The sequence below is a fragment of the Bos grunniens genome, chromosome 16 (genome assembly GCF_055505025.1).
Source record: "Bos grunniens cultivar Pamir isolate PY7600 chromosome 16, Bosgru_T2T1.0, whole genome shotgun sequence".
Lineage (NCBI taxonomy): Eukaryota > Metazoa > Chordata > Mammalia > Artiodactyla > Bovidae > Bos > Bos grunniens.
In genome coordinates, this window is record NC_141180.1 from 49,718,631 (window position 1) to 49,739,396 (window position 20,766).

The window sequence follows — 20,766 nt, forward strand, 5'->3', positions numbered from 1 at the left end:
AGACCCAGGTTTGACCCCTGGGTCGGGAAGATCATCTGGAGGAGGGCATGGCAACCCACTCCAGTATTCTTGCCTGGAGAATCCCATGCACAGAGGAGCCTGGTGGGCTACAGTCCATGGGATTCCAAAGAGTCAGACATGACTGAGCGACTAAACAACAATGCCTACCACAAGCTAGGTGGATGGAGTGTTACACTTGATGGTGTTAATTCTACCTGCTTACTTTTGAGCCCTTAGAAACCACTGTGGCTCATAGGCACCCTCCTCGCTCTCTGCAACCCACCCTCTCCCCCACCTCCTCATCTCCTTTGCTACTCTCTTCTGAATGAATTTGCTCTGCTACACCTGGGAAGGATTAGGGATGGTGGTAAGAACTGACCCTTGAATTTCCATTCTCTGCCTACCCATCTCAAGCTCTGACTTGCTCTAGTGATAACTACATTCTCTTAGGCAATGATCTGTCTCGCACTGTGTCACCGTTTGAACATTGCAGACCCATTTTCAGGCAGTTGAACTACCCTGCCTTTTGCCTTTTTAACATATTTGATGTCAGCTCTTCAGCAAAACCTAGAAAAAATGATCACCATCCCAGCATGCTATTTAATCTATTTCTCATTTTATTGAAATAGAAACTAATTCTCAGGATAACACTGCTGGTGAAGATGCAGGGGAAGACAAATTATATCAAACCAAATAAGTATATGTTTATCTGCAGCACTAGTCAATTTACTTTCAAAAGAATTGGTGTAGAAGATGATGAAAAGGGATTAAATCCAAAGGTAAAGAAAAGACTGTCAACTACAGATGAGTTTTTCCATGAAATTGAGTATTATTCATAGAAGTTCATCTCACTTTGAGCTTTGCTGTCATCATTTTACCATGGTCATAATTTAGACCTGATTATTTAGCCAAAAAAAAAAAAAGGCAGGGGGCTGCTGTGGAAAGGAAGGAAGGAAGGGGAAAAGTCATTATTCTGACACAGCAAATACACAAATACAAAGCCACACGCATCACCCTTTCCTTCACTTCCGTTCATCATTAAATCTCCCTCACCGCTTTCCCATGGCTCTACTAGTCTCATTTCCTCTCCCACATCTCCCTTGCCTCTCTTGATAAAGATCCTTGCACAGGACTAGAGAGTAGCCAGTCCTTACTTTTTAACTTCAACTTTTCTCCAGGCAAGGCTTTTCCTTTCTAATTTGAGTTTCCATTTCACTGCAAATAATTCAACTCTTCCTTTTACACTCGGGGTCTTTCTTAAGACGGCTATATTTCTTGCACGTGCTTTTAGCTAAAGCACATCCTCTGCTCCAGACATATTGCTACTACACTTGAGTAGGTTCAAAATCCTTCTTCAAACAAAATATATCTACCATATAAACACTGTCTCCCCCACATACTTCAATCAAATTCAGCAGCTTCCCTGACCTTTTTGTCTGACTCTCTCAGAAATCCTCATCATCTCACTCTCTTAGTCTGCTAAAAGCAGGATATCTGGAAAAATCATAACTTACCTTTCTAATCACTTTCTCTCTCAAAGCCTTAGGAAGTAATAAGGGCAATCTTTACTTTGGGTTTAATTTCACTCCATAATGCAGAAATGTGTGGTTAGGTAAAAATGACAGGATCCTTGCCAAAAACAAAACAAAAACAAAGCAGTCTAATGTTAGAGTTTACAACAGCCAAGGCAGGGCCTCTGGGTGCAATTACTACAGAGACTTTAGGAAAAGAGGAGAAAGACTTTAATAGCTACAGTGAGTCAGGAACTATGTGAGGTGTTCCCACATATCCTTTTATCTAAACAAAAGTTGGGAAAAATTACTACCACCCTCAACTTACAGATGAAGAAACTTAACGCTTAGAATAGCCTCATACTGGTGTCAGGATTTGAACCTAAAGTTTTCTGATCATCATGCTCCGAAGCAGGACAAGTTAAATTTGAAAGCATCTTAAGGTGGCTCAGATGATAAAGAATCTGCCTGCAATGCAGGAGACCAGGGTTCTATCCCTGGGTCAGGAAGATCCCCTGGAGAAGGAAATGGTAAAACCCACTCCAGTAGCCTTGCCTAGCAAATTTCATGGACAGAGGAGCTGGCAGGCTACGGTGGGGTCGCAGAGAGTCGGACACGACTGAGTGATTTTCACTAAGAGGGGTGAAGGCTATAAAACACTCTTCTGACAACACAGCTGCACACGATGCAGGCGGCTGCATCATACTCCTGCGTCCTTTCCTCACCTCTCTCCCCTCACTTGCCATAAATCTCCCTACCTTCAGCTGTACAGATCATCATACTCATCTCTAAAGTGATGCGCTAAAGAATGATTCTGAGCCCTTCCGCAGGTTCTTCCCTTCGTCTGAGATGCCCCCTCTTCTTTCTTCATCTATTTATCTACTTATTCCAAAACCCAGCTCAAGGGTCACCCCCTTCAAGTAGCTTTTCCTCACCTGGTTCCAGCCTGATTTACATGTTTCTCCTGCACAGCAAAGCACATACCCCTCCAGAGTACTTATCCTGCTGGCTCCTCATTACTCATTCATTTGACAGTTTCCCCTACTAAGCTCCTGGAGGGCAGGAGACACGTTTTATCTCACTTTGTATTACTAAAAAATAGAAAGTGCTTGACACATCAAGGAAGACAACTGGGACAAATGGGCAGAAATCAGAGGGTAGTCTAACTGGGATCCCACACAGAAAATCCGTAAGAGCTGGACTGTCATCTCAGGAGCCAGATAATAACCCATCAGGATGGTAAAGAACCCCTCACATCAAGTGAGGAGTGGTACAGATGACACAGGGCACCCATTCTAGCTCAGATGTTCTGTGGCTCCTGACAACTCCTGACCAAATTTCTGTGACGAGCATGAGCCAACGTCTCAGAAGGTACCATGGCACAATAACAAGACAGACAGACACAGGAGTCAGAAAACCTGGGTCCTAGCCCTGACTCCATTGTGCGACTTTAGGGAGATACATTATTTCATCTCACTTTTCCCACTTATAAAATCAAAGGTGAAAAGAGAGTTGGGTGAATGTAGTCAACTGATGGCCTGTAAAATGTCTTCCTACTCTAAGAAGGGCTTTCTGTTTGTTTTCCCATCATTTACTGTGTTCTGTGCAACATACTAGGGCTCCCCAGGTGGCTCAGTGGTAAAGAGCCCACCTGCGATGCAGGAGACATGGATTCGATCCCTGGGTTGGGAAAATCCCCTGGAGAAGGAAATGGCAACCCACTCCAATATTCTTGCCTGGAAAATCCCATGGACAGAGCAGCCTGGCAGGCTACAATCCATGGGGTCACAAAAGAGTCAGACACAACTTAGCAGCTAAACAACAACATGTAACATACTTGTGTCCAAAGCCCCCTAACTCATTATCTTGCATCAACACTTTTTTCTCTGTCTGATGGCTCTTTCTAGACAGTAAGGTATGACATGCACAAAAAACTGAGTAAAATCTACATATTTTATTTGAGAGCACTGGACAGGATGATTCTGGGGGAAAAGCTAACAAATGAATGCAGGTAAAATCCAAGTCCAAGCGGAAATTGGTATTAGCTTACAAAATTTAATCTGTTGCACTACAGTAGACACTTAGTATTCATGGGTTTTACACTTGCATATGTGATGCTGAGGGTACATGATATGTGATCATTTGTAATTTTATTGAGAAAGATATTTGAATTCTCCTTGCTATAAGCCTGATGTCCACAGGAAAAGGTCCATTACCTAGTGACTGATTCATAGGCTCTGTTATTCTTGGCTCTTCATAATGAAAGCAGAAACTTGGGTAAAATGGAAAAAACTTTTTTCCTGCCTGAAAACGATCCTAACACGAAAACCAACTGACCAATGTTGGTGATAGAAGTGAATCAGTCTAAACAATAGCCAGATAGTAATTTTATAAATTACTTTAATCCTGAATTCATGGAATCATTACATATCTGGGTTGCTTAACTTTCTCAATTATACTTTACATTTTTTAGGAAGAGAAAAAGGGAAAATTACATGTTATATGGCATTTTTACACTTGGAGGTTTGTAGCTGCCCCGAGACATAGTCCATGTGAATGCCAAAGGTCTCCTGGATGGTATTTAGCCCCTTAAAATGGCAACAATAAGAAAAAAAAAAATTCCCCTCAAAAATCCACTCAGTTTGGTGGCTACCAGATGTCTTTGCAAATTACTGAGGGAAGGCAGAGTTAGATAAGATGCAAGTGTTTGTAGGTATCTAAGAAGAACTGAAGATAATCACAAACTAGGATTCAGTACGTGCTCAGTTGCTTCAGTCGTGTCCAACTCTGTGTGACCCTATGGACTGCAGCCTGCCAGGCTCCTCTGTCCACGGGATTCTCCAGGCAAGAATACTGGAGTGGGTTGCCATGCCCTCCTCCACGGGATCTTCATGACCCAGGGACTGAACAAGCATCTCAAAGTCTACCTGCATTGGTAGGCGGGTTCTTTACCACAGCGCCACCTGGGAAGGGTTCATTATCCACTCAGGTTTCTCTCAGGCTCTACACAAAAAAGGTTCTCATGCTTCTGTGCAGAGATGTACAGGCTCATTCTCAACCGAGTCAACCCTGATTCCTAAGAACATAATTTTCAACCAAATAATTTTCTGGAGCTTTCCACTTTCCCCACATCAGCTGGCTAAGAAAAGTTATCTGGGTTATAACTTCACTTTTAAAGGGGATGAGTCTTTAGAGAACACTTCATCTGTCAGCATTTGGGATCTAAATTTCCTTCTCAGCCTTCCATCCTACAGTATCAGCCTGCATAAGACACAAAGCAAGACACACAGCTGTGAGCATCCGAGATGGCCAAGGAGGGCAAGGGGGACAAGTCACTAATCAGCTGTCCAAACTGGACCCTCAAACAGAGGAATCATCCTTCTCTTCTACCTGATATTTCTGGAAGGGTTTATGTCAGTAACGGAAAATTTAAATGCTGTCATATAATCCCACCATTTTTTTTCCCTCCCCTCTCTAGCTCTGAATGATGTTCTAGCTGTTAAAATGCCTGACCTATTGTAGTGGTTTGCACATTGCACCCTCAGAACCCCCAGAGGCAAGAAGAGAGAGGAGGGAGACCTACAGGTCTTTTCTTAAGTTCATTTCACCAACACTAACGGGGCTCCCCGGGCTTCCCTCATAGCTCAGTCAGTAAAGAATCTGCCTGCAATGTAGGAGACCTGGGTTGGATTCCTGCGTCGGGAGGATCCCCTGGAGGAGGAAATGGCAACCCTCTCCATTATTCTTGCCTGGAGAATCCCACGGACAGAGGAGCCTGGCAGGCTACAGTCCATGGGGTCGCAAAAGAGTCAGACACGACTTAGCAGCTAAACCACCACCACCAATAGGGATCCCCAGGTGGAATAGTGGTAAAGAATCCACCTACCATTGCAAGAGACAAAAGAGACATGGGTTTGATCCCTAGGTCAGGAAGAGTCCCTGGAGAGGGAAATGGCAATCCACTTCAGTATTCCTGCCTGGAAAATTCCATGATAGACAGAGGAGTCTGGCGGGATATAGTCCATGGGTTCACAAAGAATTGGGCATGACTGAGCACAGACAGGGCAGAATCTTTATAATGAGAATGCCTTTTTTTTTAATTGGAGGATAATTGCTTTATAATGTTGTGGAGGTCTCTGTTATATATCAAGGCCTCCCATTCCCCACCATGTCATCACAGAGCACCAGGCTGAGCTTTCTGTGCTTAAATCCGGTAGCTTCCCACTAGTTATCTATTTTACACATGATAATGTATACATGTCAATAAAGCAAGGATGTCTACCTGTTTTCTTCAGGGACATAACCCTGTGCTTAAAATAGAGCCTAGAATATAGTAACATATTCAATGAAAACTTCTGAATGTGCAAATGAAAGGATGGATGAATCATAGACTTAAGACAGCCAAGCACTGTTCTGGGTTGTCTTCATAGCCACCCTCTGAAGCAGGGACAGCGGTCATCCTCCATTTGCAGATGAGGCGCCCAAGCAGTACACCTGTGGAGTCTCTGTTCTACACTACACCACACGACACAGCCTCCCATATGGGCCAGTAGCTGTTCTCATCTACTTCACATAAGATATTTCCTGACACTTGACTAAAGAAAGTCAAGTGGGAGACTTTTTGGGTGGGAGAGAAGAAGAAATGCTTCAAAACCACTGACTTCGCAGTGAGATGCAAGTCACAAATCTCACTTCTTGCTCTGTTTTTACCACTACCTTTGGGACTTCAAGCAAGTGGCTGAATTTCTCACTTTTTCATGTTCCCTCATCTCTCTTTATCACTTACCTTGCAAGGTTACTCTACACAAAATGATTAGAGAATCCTGGTGTTGTCAGAAATACAATTTTGCTAACATTGATTCCAGAACTGTGAGACAAGGGGAAGGACTAGGTGATCACAACACTCTTTCTAAAGTTCAATGCCTCTGTGATTAAAAGACTTTGTGCAGGGCCATCCACATGGTTATTTTATTCCTGAATATCCTTTCTGCCTGAACAAGCCATATGGCTTTCGGTTCAGTTGCCAGGCAGCCTGGCCAAGCTCCTATCAACATGTCAAGTAGATGAAGTGGAGGGGAAGGAGAAACAGAACTCTGCGTGTTGGTTGTGCTGAACGGTAAAGAGAAAACAGAGACACAAAATCTTGGGCTAAGGTTTGACCTCAACAGCTGCAAAACCAATCATCTCAATGTTTCACTAGGTTTCTAGAAGCATCCATGGGAGCAAAAAAAATCACAGTAGCCCTTAATATATAATAATGCCTCTCATGGGCTTACTTCTGGTATGATGTTTTAAATATGTGACAAAACCCAAAAAGCTACAGTTTCAGATCTTGCCAGAAACTGGGATTTTACTTTAAATTTACAAGAGTCACAGGGGGCTTACTGGATAAGACATGAAGACCTTCTTTATAAATTCTTATAAGACTAGAAACCACGGCATGCCTATGCAGGTCCTGCTGCTGGCATTTTCTTCAGGAAAATAAAAAGGTCCAAAACCCTGTTTTAAAAAACGGATGAGACTTCCAGTTTCCAGCTCAGCATGTAAGGAGCTTAGAGGTTGCCACTCCATCCTAACAGCAAGTAAAAAGCTGAACAAATGAAAATTTAATGATTCTGCGGAAAACTCTCAGAGAAGTGAGGTCATAGGGCAGACAGCTGCCCCCAAACTGGAAAGATAGATACAGAGAATCACAACCTACAGGAAACAGAAACCCTCAAGCAGAAACCTCCATGAAAACCAGTGCTGGCACAGGAAACCCAAACTGTAATTGATAAATTGCTGGAAGCTCGGTGTGGACAAATCTGAGTGAAAAACTCTAGTGGGACTCAGGCGTAGAGGACCCCACACCTTTGTGAGTTTTACCTCCCAGAGCTCGACCAGAGCCTCACAGTGAGTACTTGAGAAAAACCCTTTCAGGTTTCCGGCAGAGGGAGGGCAAAAGGAACCGTTTTGATAACCACCACAGAATTCTTGGGAGAAACTATTTACCAGAACCTGTCCTCCTGGGGTTTTATCAGAGAATAAGTGACCTCAGGAAGGGAAATATCCTACTCCAACTTGGCTGAATAATTCAGCCATCTTGTCCCACCTGAGAGAGGGGATAAAACTGAAGAGCACTGGCAAGGTCCACAGCCCAGGGTACATGCTCACCAAAAGGCTGAGACCTCATCACAGGGCTACAGGGACTTTCCAGATGGTGCAGTGGATAAGAACCCACCAATAAATGCAGTAGACACAGGTCCGATCCTTGGTCTGGGAAGATCCCACAAGCCTCAGAGCAATTAAGCCCGTGTGCCACAACTACCGAAGCTGGCGCTACAGAGCTTGTGCTCTGCAGCAAGAGGAGCCACCACAATGGAGACTGCAACCAAAACTAGATTCTTCTTAAAAATCACAGGGCTACAGGATGCTTCCCAGTCCCTCATACTTTATGAAAGGCCTATTTACAGCAGTTCCTTTTATGCACTACATCACGTCAACCTTTCAACAAAAAATGACAAGGCATAATAAAAAGCAAAAAAAAAAAAACACTGCTTGAACAGACTGAACAGTTATCAGAGCCAAAATCAGGTATGGTACAAATTTTGGAATTATCAGACCAGAAATTTCAAAATACTGATTAATATGTTAAAGGGCTTTAATGGGAAAAGTAGGTGACATACAAGGATAGATAGATATTGTAAGCAGAGAGATGGAAACTCTAAAAGAATCAAAAAAAGAATGCTAGGGATTAAAACCAATGTAACAGAAATGAAGAATGCCTTTGACGGACATAATTAAGAAAAAAATATTTCTGAACATGAGGATATGACAAAAGAACCTTCCAAAATGCAAAAGCAAAGGGGAGAGATAGAATAGACTATCCAAGAATTATGGGGAAACCATAAAAGGTATAACATACGTGAGATGGGAACACCAGGAGAAGAGAGAAAGACACAGAAGCAATATTGGAGGCAATAATGACTGAGAATTTCCCCAAAATTAAATGTCAAACACCAAACCACAGCTCCAGAAGCTCAAAGAGCCCAAGCAGGATAAATGTCCAAAAAACCTACTCCTAAAGGTATCACATCTAAGCTTCAGAAATCGAAGATAAAGGAAAAAAAAAACTTGAAAGAATCAGAAGAGAAAAGAACCTTACCTATAGAGGAATAAGGAAAAGAACTCACTTGACTTCTCAGAAACCATGCAAATAAGACAGTAAAGTGAAATACTTAAAATATTGAGAGGGGGAAAAGAAACACCAATCTAGAATTTTGTTTTCTATGAAATTAGCCTTCAAAAGTGAAGAAGAAATAAGGGCTCTCTCAGACAAAGAAAAACTGAGGGGATGTGTTTCCAGTAGACCCATCTTACAAGAAACATTAGTTCTCACAGAAAAGGAAAATGATATACATTGGAAACTCAGATCTACATGAAAAAGGAAGAGCACTGAAGAAAGAATCAGATCATATCAGATCAGTCGCTCAGTCGTGTCTGACTCTTTGCGACCCCATGAATCGAAGCACGCCAGGCCTCCCTGTCCATCACCAACTCCCAGAGTTCACTCAGACTCACGTCCACTGAGTCAGTGATGCCATCCATCCATCTCATCCTCTGTCGTCCCCTTCTCCTCCTGCCCCCAATCCCTCCCAGCATCAGAGTCTTTTCCAATGAGTCAACTCTTCGCATGAGGTGGCCAAAGTACTGGAGTTTCAGCTTTAGCATCAGTCCTTCCAAAGAAATCCCAGGGCTGATCTCCTTCAGAATGGACTGGTTGGATCTCCTTGCAGTCCAAGGGACTCTCAAGAGTCTTCTCCAACACCACACCTCAAAAGCATCAATTCTTCGGCACTCAGCCTTCTTCACAGTCCAACTCTCACATCCATACATGACCACAGGAAAAACCATAGCCTTGACTAGACGAACCTTTGTTGGCAAAGTAATGTCTCTGCTTTTGAATACGCTATCTAGGTTGGTCATAACTTTCCTTCCAAGGAGTAAGCGTCTTTTAATTCCATGGCTGCAGTGACCATCTGTAGTGATTTTGGAGCCCAGAAAAATAAAGTCTGACACTTTCCACTGTTTCCCATCTATTTCCCATGAAGTGGTGGGACCGGATGCCATGATCTTCGTTTTCTGAATGTTGAGCTTTAAGCCAACTTTTTAACTCTCCACTTTCACAAGGTAAAATTTTTTTAAAAAACCCTTTTATCTTTATTTTTAATTGATTTAACAAAAGCCTGTTCAAAATAATAGCAATACATTCAATTATATATATATGCTTATATATAAATGATATGAATGACAACAATTACACAAGGAAAAGGAGAAAAAAAGATTATTTTGTTATTATAAGGTACACATACTACCCATGAAATGGTATAGAGTTATTTGAAAGTGGACTTGGATTGGTTGTAAACGTACATTGCAAATTCTAGGGCAACCACTAAAATGCAGCTTTAAAAGACATTTAATGGATATGCTAAGAGGAGAGAAAACAGAATCATATAAAATGCAGATTTATAACTGCCAAAACCTGAAAGCAACCAAGATGTCTTTTGGTAGGTGAGTGAATAAACAAACTGTGGTACGTCCAGAAAAGAAAATATTCAGTGCTAAAAAGAAATGAGCTATCGAGTCATGCAAGACACGGAGGAAAGTTAAATGTGTATTACTTGCTAAGTGATGAAGCCAATTTGAAAAAGCAACATCATGATTTCAACTATGACATTTTGGAAAAGGCAAAACTACGGAGACAATAAAAAGATCGCTGTGGCCAGAGGCTAATGGGAGGGGGAAGGATGAACAGGAGGGCACAGAGCGTTTTGAGGGCAGTGACTCTGCCCCGTGGGATGCTACACTGGTGGATCCACGCTATTAAACATCTGTCCAAGTCCACAGAACGCACAACACTGAGCCTGAGCCCTAAGGATGTGTCAGTGCAGGTTCACTGACTGCAACAAATGGACCACTGCGAGCGGATGTTAGTCGTGGGAGGTTGTGCGCGTGTGGGGACAATGGGTATACAAAAACCTACGCTTTCTCTACAGTTTTTCCATGAACCTAAAATTGCTCTAAAAAATAAAGTTTATCAGGAGCACATTCACTAAATCTTGACAACCATTTCCCTCTTTCTTCCTTATCACAATTATTATTTTTCCTGCATTATGTAGCGGTTTTTAGCATGAAAATAATATATACATATTAAACAAAATGTGAAAAAGGAAAAAAGAAAAAAATCACTGAGAGTTTTCCAACTGGGAACTACAATTACAGGTTGTTTCCTTGTAGCCTGTTTTCTAAACATAGATTTTTTTTTTTTTTAATTCTGCTTAAACGTGACTGCTAAGGATCTAACCTTGGGGAAACAAACTTTTAGTTAATCTAGCGTCCCTATTTTCTCCTCACCCTCAAAACCTATCCTGCAGCTGGGGTCTGGGGCTTGCTCCAGAAATCTTAACTGTGTGCAGGAGGGGGTTCCACCCTGGGTTGTAGGGAGACAGGGGAGGATCTTATGCAGCCTCTCAAACCCTGCTTCTCTTTCAAGCCCTCCATATCAACTCATCCTTCTCAGCACCTGGCTTCTTCAATTACTGAGCCTTTCCAGAGTTCTGCAGGAAATCTGCCTGCTTCTCTTTGGCAGCCATCACTATAGGCAGCCATTACTATAGGCACTCTGCCCTATGAATGTAGCCGTCAGACCTCCGAAGGCTCTCTGTCTTCACTGCTGGTAGACTGGTGTTGTAGGTGACTGTTGGTCTCATCAGTTCTATTTCTCATTCTCCTTGTCATTGTCAGGTGATGAATGATATTTGAGAGAATAAAGAGGATGAAAGGTGTTTATTCCATCATAATTCTTATACAATATCCTAGTACTATATTCTCTGTATTATTAAACCTCTTTATTTCACTGTTAGGAATACACCCATTTCAAATATGACTGAATGTTTCTGGAAGTCTTTTTCGTGTGTTTGTTTTTAAAATTGGGAACGAGTTGCAAGATCAATGAACTGGAAAGAAGTTCGAAATTCTGAACACAATTTTCATAGGTGGAACTTCCTCCATCAACTCCTAAGACAATGTCAGGCACATAGCTGGTGATCAATACCCGTTGAGTGATTATGGAGAAGCTGTCTGGGGGAAGGTCAACAGCATACATAGTGGCATTTATGGAAACCTAGGCTTGTCCCTGAAAGGAAATCTGTTGTACTGTGAATTGCTTCAGTCTGAGAAGCAAGAAAGGTTGGCCTGTGACCACATCTGGTATCTATATGTACCTACTACGAAGGGTGCTGAAGCATCTGTAACACAGACTCAGTTCATCTAGTGGGCTCACCAATGACCTGCTTACTGTGTGACACAGACTTCCTGGGGCCCTCAGACCAGGGCCAGGCATAATTCAAGAATTTCTTCTTAATTAAAGCAACAGAGATCAAAGACCTAAACAGAGCGGTAATGACAGAGCATTAAACGCAAAGTAAATGCACCATTCCTTGAATAATTCCATTTGTGACTAATTTAGCCACACAGCCATAGAAGAAATCATTTCGGTGGAATGGTTGGTATAAGGCAACAGGCAGGAAGAATAGCATGAACTAATGTCTTCATATTTTCACTGCTTATGCCTCACTTTGAGGCAATGTTTCATTTTTAAGCATCTACCTTGTGGCTTAAGGGTGTTTCTTAACTCCCCCTAAACCTTGCATTCTGAACCAGTAGAGTGCAGTATGTATTCATACCTCTGGGAAACATCTGTGACAAAGTTAACGTTTCCTGAACTCAGTAAATGAAAACCCAGATTTCTCGAGCTCCTTAAATTTCTATGGAAAAGGTCACTTCTTCCTCAGTTTATTTCAATACCACTCCAATCTATGCACTGCTGTCAGAACAATCTTAGAACACAGCTCTGAGCACTTTAATCCTCTCTTCAGAAATGGCTTTCCTCTGCTTCCCAGGTCCTGGCCTAAAACCCTCACCTCTTGATGCGCTCAGATCTCCTCAAAATGAACTACTCTTCATTCTCTGACTAAGCCTGCACCTTTCTCAGCTTTGCGCCTTAGCCACGCTGTGTCTTCTGCCTGAAATGCCCTTCATCAGACAGCTGAAATGGCAATCCTCCTTTGAGGCTCCCACTCCTTTTTTAAGAAGGAATAGTTAGAACTTTTCATTTCACCAAAATCATTCAGAACTTGCATTACACTCAAAAAGGTCACTATCCAAAGCGGAGGGTGAAAGTCGTTCAAGGCCAAATAAATTTTGTTACCAACACATGTTGTACAAACTGCTATGGGGCAAAGCAGAAGGGACGGATTCTGAAGTCAGATATATGTGGCTTTATATCCTGGCTCTGACATCTTTTAATCTCTCGTGACCTTGTTTAAGTTAATCAACCTTTCTGAAACTGAGTTTTCTCCCCGGTAAAACAGACATAATGATCCATGTTGTCACAAATGTAGGTGGTAGACACAAAACACACATTTCCCATGTTCTAATGAATAATTCTATGCTGCCCATGTCCCTCCTATGTTGTAAGTTTGGGTCTCTTCAGGTTTCTTTCTTTTGCTGGTCACTAACGAGGCTTAGTTCCCAGGGCTCGTGGAAGATGTCTCCACAGACTGTTGAGGAAATGTTCCCTCTCCCCATCCCTGATCACGAGGGGAGATAATATTCTCCATCAGAAAACTGAGATTTCCAGACTTGGGGGACTGCTACTGTGTCCTGTTAAAGCAACCTCTAAAAACATGCAATTTTGATTGTTTTCTCAATTTGTGATGGTTTTGATTATTTGATTGTTAATAATGTGTTACCCTCGTAATACTATGGAAACGAACCTCTCCTCTTCCTCCAAATGTAAGTACTTGTGAATTATCTTCATTAAGTCATAAGGGGAGGCAAAATGAAATAAGAATAGATCTGAAGAAGTTCTCATTTCAACTAAAACATTGAGAGCCTGGGATGAAGTTAACAGGGAGTCACTATGAAAATTAATCTCAATAATTCACTAATACTATTCAGCAGATAGGGCATAACAAAACATAGCAATAATGTAACAACTGCACCTATCTCTTCCACCAGTAAAGATGATGACAGAGCTTATTTTAGCACACACGCTTTCAAGGCCTCAGCCAAAACCTCTCTCTACTACGCTGCGGAAAAGCACGAGCAAAGCTCTCTTGTCTGAATCAGCCGGGCTTCTCAGCCAGGGTATGTGCCTGACCCTGTTTTCCCTGCTGACTTTGCCATCCTGTTATAAATCTGTCAGCGCGAGCCCAGAAACATACTCCGTTCATTTACTTAATAGCATGCAACTCTTCAAAGGGCAAAGGGTTTTGAGGAAATCCGAACTAACCGAGGAGGGAAAAAGGCCAGAAGTGTGGATTCCTCTGCTGGAGATAAACGGTACCTATCAAACGCACACACAAATCCCTGAATAAATACGGAGAGCATTCCTTTGTGTTGCTTCAGAATTGAGACTGCATTAAGAAAAGAGCAAGGTAACTTACTTTTCGTCACACCACTAAGTCTTCGCTCTGCCAGAATGCTATTAGCATTAATGGGAGATTTTACTACCTCTCAAAGTGTGTGTAAAAACCAAGTGTCTCTAAAAAGTATTATTTTGTTGGCATTTATGATAAGCACTATTAAAACAACATATAAAAATGTCAATGTTTCATTTGAATACCTAGTTGCACCCAAACTGGCTGTTGCACAATTTTAGTTTACACAATCTATTAACAAAACACACACTCTAGTCTGATTAGACTACATTATTCTTCCTGAGGGAAAACCTGAAGCTACTGTGTGGTGGGCTCTTGGCTTACATGATCCGTGATACTTAAAATGATGCTGTGAAGTAGCTTTCATTAGCCCCACTTTTCAGAGGAGAAGTCTCAAGCTTAAGAGGATTAAGGAACCTGTCCAAGGTGACATAGCTGGTAAGTGACTGAAGGAGACTCAGCCTGCAAAGCCTAGCTGAAGTGAGCAGCGTACTCTCCCCAGCGTGGTCTCCTGTGACCACTGAACTCCCTGCCCTGGTGACAGCTGGTTTTAGAGAGCTTCTGGGTGCCACTGACTCATTTCAACTGAAACAGGTGAGCAGGGGCCACTGATTCAAAGGTGTTCTTACCCCAGGCCATGTCCTCAAATATCTTAATAAGTCCTGATGTTGTTATTGTTGAGTCACTAAGTTGGGTCCCATTCTTTTGCAACACCATGGACTGTAGCCCATTAGGCTCCACTGTCCATGAGATTTTCCAGGCAAGAATACTGGAGTGGGTTGCCATTTTCTTCTCCAAGAGATCTTCCTGACCCAGGGATCGAACCCACATCTCCTGAATTAACAGTTGGATTCTTAACCACTGAGACACTTGGGAAGTCCCCTGATACCAGATTGCTTTCTTGTCCTTACCTCTAGCTCCTGAAAAGCAGAGGAAAGGAAATCGGATTTCAAATCATAAGGATTATGCTGTGTTTTCACTCCACTACTAGGTCACAGGCACTTTAGCTGCTGGGTAAGAGGTTGGAGACACGCTTCTGAAGCTGTAAGTGAGTTCACATACCTGAAGCTCCACTGTCAACTCCAGAGGGTTGGAGGGCAAGGACAAAGTGCTCAGTGCAATGGGGTGGTGAGAGGAGAGCAGAGTTTGGACTCTAATAATTAGGATCCAGCCCTTCCAAATCTTGACAATTCTGCTTCCAGAAAGTCTCTGGAATGTATTCACTTCTTTCCATCCCTGCTGCCAGCCTCCTAGTTAACACCATCTTCTGTCTCCTCTGATTGTAACAGCCTTGGACTCAGCTTCTACTCTTGCCTTCTTGGAGCCACTCAAAAGTATCAGAATCATCTTTTTAAAAACACGAATTCGATCTGGTCACGCTCATATTTCATACCTTTCAATGGTTTCCTACTACTTTGACATAAAATGTAAACTTCTTCAAATGGCCCATGAGGCTCTGCTAGATCAGATCTGCCTGTTACCCAGTGCTCAGCTCCCCCCTCTCCAAACCACTTCTCTTCTGCATGCTCACCAGCTCAGGGTAGCTCAAATACAACCAGTGTAGCAGCCTACCTGAACCAAAAAATCTAGTTTCCTCTTTAATTTTCTCTCCATTGCCTGATAATATTTTCTCTCACGCCCTTCCAGTTACCACAATTTGTAATAGTGCCTTTATTTCTCTGGTGCTTGTTATCAGCACCTCTGCAGGAAGGTAGGAATTGTGCTATATTACAACATGGGCTCACTCTCAGTCTGTGTATATGCTCCTTCAATCCTCACCAAAACCCTATGAAGTAAAGACTAATACTATCCCCACTTTACAGATTAAGGAATCTGAGGCAAAGAGGGGTTAAGCACCTCCCTCAGGTCACACGGCTGTTGAGAAGCAGGGCCAAGCACAAGCCCAGGCAGCCTGGCCCTGGAGTCTGCTCGGCATTACCACTGCAGGTAAACCCCCTGTACAAGCAGTGAGCCTGGCTCATGGTGGAGCTCCATAAATACTGGCTCAGTGAACAATGCAGTAAAATCATCTAAGTCTGAACAACCAGAGAAATTGAGGACCTTTATATGTTCCCTTACCCATTCCCAGTGCTATTATTTATGTTGGTATGCACTGTCTCTCTCTGCTAATTTATAAGCTCCTCTAGGGCAAGAATCATACTTTATCCATCTTTATGTCTCTCATGGTATCCAACATAATGGTAAGTGCTCAAAAAAGTTTGCCTAATGTGTGCCGGCAAATTAAAAGTTAGTAGAACCAGAATTGCAATAAACTAAAAGTCACCTACGTGTTCCTATAAAAAATAAGTACAACGGTTACCATTCATCATTTTAATCACTTACGGAGTTGATTTGATTCTACAGGTATTCTTTGTCTTCCAAAATTAAAGAGCCCTTTTATGGAGTGTGGCATTCTATTCCATGAGTGAGTAGGAATCATCTTTACTGGAAAAACGTTTAAGTGTCGGGGAGGGAAGGGAGAACTGTTTCAAAAGTCTGAATGCCCCAGGGTAGGGCATGTCCAGCCTTTCAGAGCATGGCTAGTCTACCACAAGCCTTGTGGGGAGCTCAGCATGGCCTCACCCTCCAAGAGTCTTGTGTCTCGTTAGCGCTGCTCCCCACACCGCCCCTATGCTCCTGCAGCCCAGTCTCCTCTCCCATTTCCTCCTGTTAGCTCTGACTTCTGCTAAACCAGATGATGGTGATCCATGCTGCAAAGTTCTTTCTACCACGTTCATGAAGAATTCTCTCCTGGGAAACACCTAGGAAAGGGCCTACAAATTCAGGGCAGTTCAGCCTAGTATCAAGTACCCATCCCTCTCACAGTGGGCATGTATCTTTAAAGTATCTGGCTACTGTAAACCAGGCTTTCCTGGTGGCTCAGATGATAACGTATCCGCCTGCAATGCAGGAGACCTGGGTTCACTCCCTAGGTTGGGAAGATCCTCTGGAGAAGGGAATGGCTACCCATTCCAGTATTCTGGCCTAGAGAAGTCCATGGATAGAGGAGCCTTGCAGGCTACAGTCCATGGGGTTGCAAAGAGTTGGACATGACTGAGCAACTTTTACTCACTGTAAGCCAAAACATGGAAGCAACCTAAATGTCCACTGATGGATGAAAAGATAAAGAGGATGTGGTACACGTGCCCATTGGACAACCGCTCAGCCATTAAAACAACAAAGTAATGCCATTTGCAGCAACGTAGGTGCATAGAGAGCATCACACTAAGTGAAGTTAAGTCAGAAAAAGAAAGACAAATACCATATGATATCACTTACATGTGGAATCTAAATTATGGCACAACTGAACATATCTGTAAAACAGACTAGATGCGCAGACATTAGACTTACAGTCACCAAAGGGGAGATAGATCTGGGGAGAGGGATGGACTGCGAATTTGGGGTAGGTGCAAACTATTACATTTAGAATGGATAAGTAACAAGGTCCTACCATACAGATAGGGAACTATATCCCATCTCCTGAGATAAACCATAATGGAAAAGAATATTTAAAAAAACAATGTATATTTGTGTAAAACTGAGTCATTTTGCTGTCCAGCAGAGATTGGCACAACATTGCAAATCAAGTATACCTGAATTAAAAAAAAAAAAGTATATGGCTATTGTGATAATCCAGACCTCCCTGTTATGAAATGTGGCTTTCTGCTCCATGAGAGGATAGCAACAGTCTTTAGTGAAAAGAATAAACCCAGCTTCCTGTGAGGGAAATCCAGATGACTAAAGGTCTGGCATTCAACCCTTCTCTGAAACAACCGCCACACCACCAAATAAAACCTTGAGGGCAGAAACAGTCAAATCAGATGCCCAAGGAGGCCAGAAGCAACAGAGGTCTGTGACTCTGTTCTAGAGGAGATGAAGGAGAGTGAAGTGGGGGTGAAGAGGGAAGTTCTGTCCTATCTAAAAATATTTGTTAGGGATAGAATCATGCTCTCATCAAAGGAGACATGCTGGACCGTGGACCAACCACCAGGACCTCAGAATGTGCTTTCTTTGGATACGTGCCACTGTGGGTGAATTAGTTAACATGAGATCACAGAGTCGAGGGGCCCCTAATCCAATATGAATCGCGCACCTTGTCAGAAGGCTGTATGAAGAGGAACGCACAGAAAGCTCCATGTGCAGATAGAGGCAAAAGTTAGATGAATGCAGCTATGAGCCAAGGAGCACCAAGCATGGTCTGCCATCACCAGGACAGAGGAACGGGACAGCCTCACACTCAGAACCCTTAGAAGGCACCACCTCTGCTGACACGGTGATTTCAGACTTCTGTTCTTCAGAACTGTGAGAGAATCGATTTCTGTTGTTTTCAGCCATTCAGTTTGTGGTACTTTGTTTTCGTATTTTGCTTTACAGCCCTAGGAATCTAACAGTGTCCAAATTCAGATGTCTAAAAAAAAAAACAAAAAAAACCTGTGTTGGCCAAACAACACATCTGTGGGCCTGATCCAGAGCCCGGCCGCCAGACTGTCTCTAATTCAGTGTTCACTATCCAGGGGGTAGTCATATTTTTGCTAAAAATCAAAAACACTGTTACAAGACTCTTTTGGCGGGCGGGTGGGGGGGGGGGGCCAAAAGAAAGTTCAATCTCCGGATGGTACACATCAGCATATGTTCTTCTAAAGAGCAGAATTACCTTTCAGGGTCTGGAGGTTGGAAGCAGCATGAGCTCATATGCTAGCGCCCTGATGCTCACCAGCTGTGGGGTTGGGCTCTCTGCGCCTCAGTCTCTCCACCTAAAAATGGAGATGATACTGTAACATGCCTCACCCGTGAGTATACACGGCACTCTGGGCAGCCTTCGGAATCATGTAGAGAGAAGAGAACTCAGCAACCAAAGCAGTGTGGTTTCCATCTTGGGTTGAATCATTTGACTGCATCTTGCTGTGCATTACTTTCTGTTTACTTTCCTGTGAACTTCTCTAGGACAAGGCCTGTGTCTTGGTCTCTCCACCTTCCTTGTATGTATGTGGTAGGTGGTCAAATACATTGGGAAAAGAAGGTATGAATTTACTTCATCTCTTTGACCTCTGTGACTGTGTACTCCCTGAGGGGAAAATCTGAGTTCTGTTTCCTCCACAGCGCCAGGCATGAGGTGAAAGGTTACGCACAGAGTAAATGGAAGTCCTCCCACGGGAGGGATGTCTGTGGCTGGGTGAGGAAGATCCCCTGGAGAAGGGCATGGCAACCCACTCCAGTATCGTTGCCTAGGAAATCCCATGGGCAGAAGAGCCTTGCGGACTACAGTCCACAGTGTCACAAAGAATCATTCACTGCCAAGCGGAAAAGAGAGCCAGAATTAAATGCTTCCTTCCAAGTTCAGCGTCTGGACCTGAGTTTGCCTATCTCTTTCCTGCTTGTCACACACTTATGACATGTAGAGCAAATCAGGGTGATACTTCCTAACTGAGGACTTTGGGAAAACCTATTAAATCCAAAGGCAGAGAAACAGTTTCAAGAACATGACAAATGCAGCAGTCAGTAATTTTGCAATAACCAGCAAAAGGCAAGAAATGCACTTACTCTCTATGGCTGCTGGATGCTGACTGGAGCAATGCCTTCCAGTCTGGAAGGCAGAATCCTAGTACAGACTGTGTTACGGATGTTGCCCTGCTGAATTGCTGCTGTTACCTGATACACCAGTTACCTGTTTTGTAAATAAAGTTTTATTGATACTCAGCCCTGCCCATTCACTTACATATTGTCTATGGCTGCTTTTGTGTTCAAGGACAGAGTAGAATAGTTATAACAAAGACCAGAAAGCCTAAAATATTTATTTACTGCCTGATTCTTTATAGAAAAATCAGCCAACCTCTAATCTGAACCATCCTATGGTGTTTATGCTACAATTTTAGCTCTAAGAGGATAGGAACCTTGTCTGACTCAGACTTCTATGTCTGACATCTGGAATACCTGGTTTACAGCAGGTACTTGATAAACCTTTGAATATAGAATGAACACATAGCCAAATAAATGGTGAGATTCTGGATGGGTAGTAACAACAGTATACCAAATACTAGTAGGATGCCCATGGGGCCAGGCCTGTGTCCATAGGCTCTGCCCACTTCAAGAGGCCAAACCATGAGTATCTAGGGCTGCTACTGTATGTCCTGTGGTCAACTAAGTACCTAGGCGTGCTCCGGGAGCCCAGGCTGGACAGACAACCAGGACATAATCACTGTAAGAAATCAAAATTGCTGGCCTGTCAGGACAGATTACACCTAACTATGAAGAACCTTTCAGAATCCTTTTTCTATATATATACATTTACATTAGAAATGTTTCAAGGGAATAAACACTTGCAAAGCGGTTCAAATTTAAGGGGTCCCTTACACAGTTGAACCCAAAACAGCTGTCAGAAGCCAAACATTTATAAACACAAATGTTCAAGGTACTGAGCAAAAAAAAAAAAAAAAAAAGACTTTCAGATCTGAAAGAAAAAGCTCAATCTAACCTGCCATAACAAAAGCAAAGAAAGAAACAGAAAAGCCAGACATTTCTAAGCAAGATCCTTTAGTGTTAATATTAAAAGCATGTGTATGTTCTGGCTCCAATAAAATTGTTTATGGTTAGAAAGTAAGGAAGGGTCCTTTAACTTGGAAAAGGATCACATGGAACTTGTTGCATAAAAGAAGATTTTGATATTATTTTTCTCTTTTCATTTTTTCCCTCTCACTCAAAAGAACTTTTGCTTCTATGCACATGTCTTGGAGGCAGGCTTGAGTAGAAGACTCTAGGTCCTGCTTCAAGGGATT

The 20,766-nt window shown here is 42.7% G+C and overlaps 1 protein-coding gene across 26 annotated transcripts in view; it reads right to left on the minus strand.

The window, feature by feature from the left end:
* The window catches only part of SMYD3 (SET and MYND domain containing 3), a 745,976-nt gene that overhangs the window by 190,414 nt on the left and 534,796 nt on the right, over positions 1 to 20,766 (minus strand). The window contains exons 2-3 of one of the 26 annotated variants that reach the window (XM_086344969.1): positions 18,648 to 18,747; positions 18,254 to 18,401 (exon numbers count right to left, since the gene is read on the minus strand). The exons of 23 other annotated variants lie outside the window; for them this stretch is intronic. In XM_086344969.1, coding sequence (XP_086201095.1) covers positions 18,254 to 18,328 — 75 coding nt within the window. In that variant the 5' untranslated portion in view covers positions 18,329 to 18,401; positions 18,648 to 18,747. Of the gene's footprint in view, positions 1 to 18,253; positions 18,402 to 18,647; positions 18,748 to 18,781; positions 18,959 to 20,766 lie in introns of those variants that run through there. 2 more of the 26 variants (XM_086344971.1, XM_086344974.1) reach the window with 2 other exon arrangements.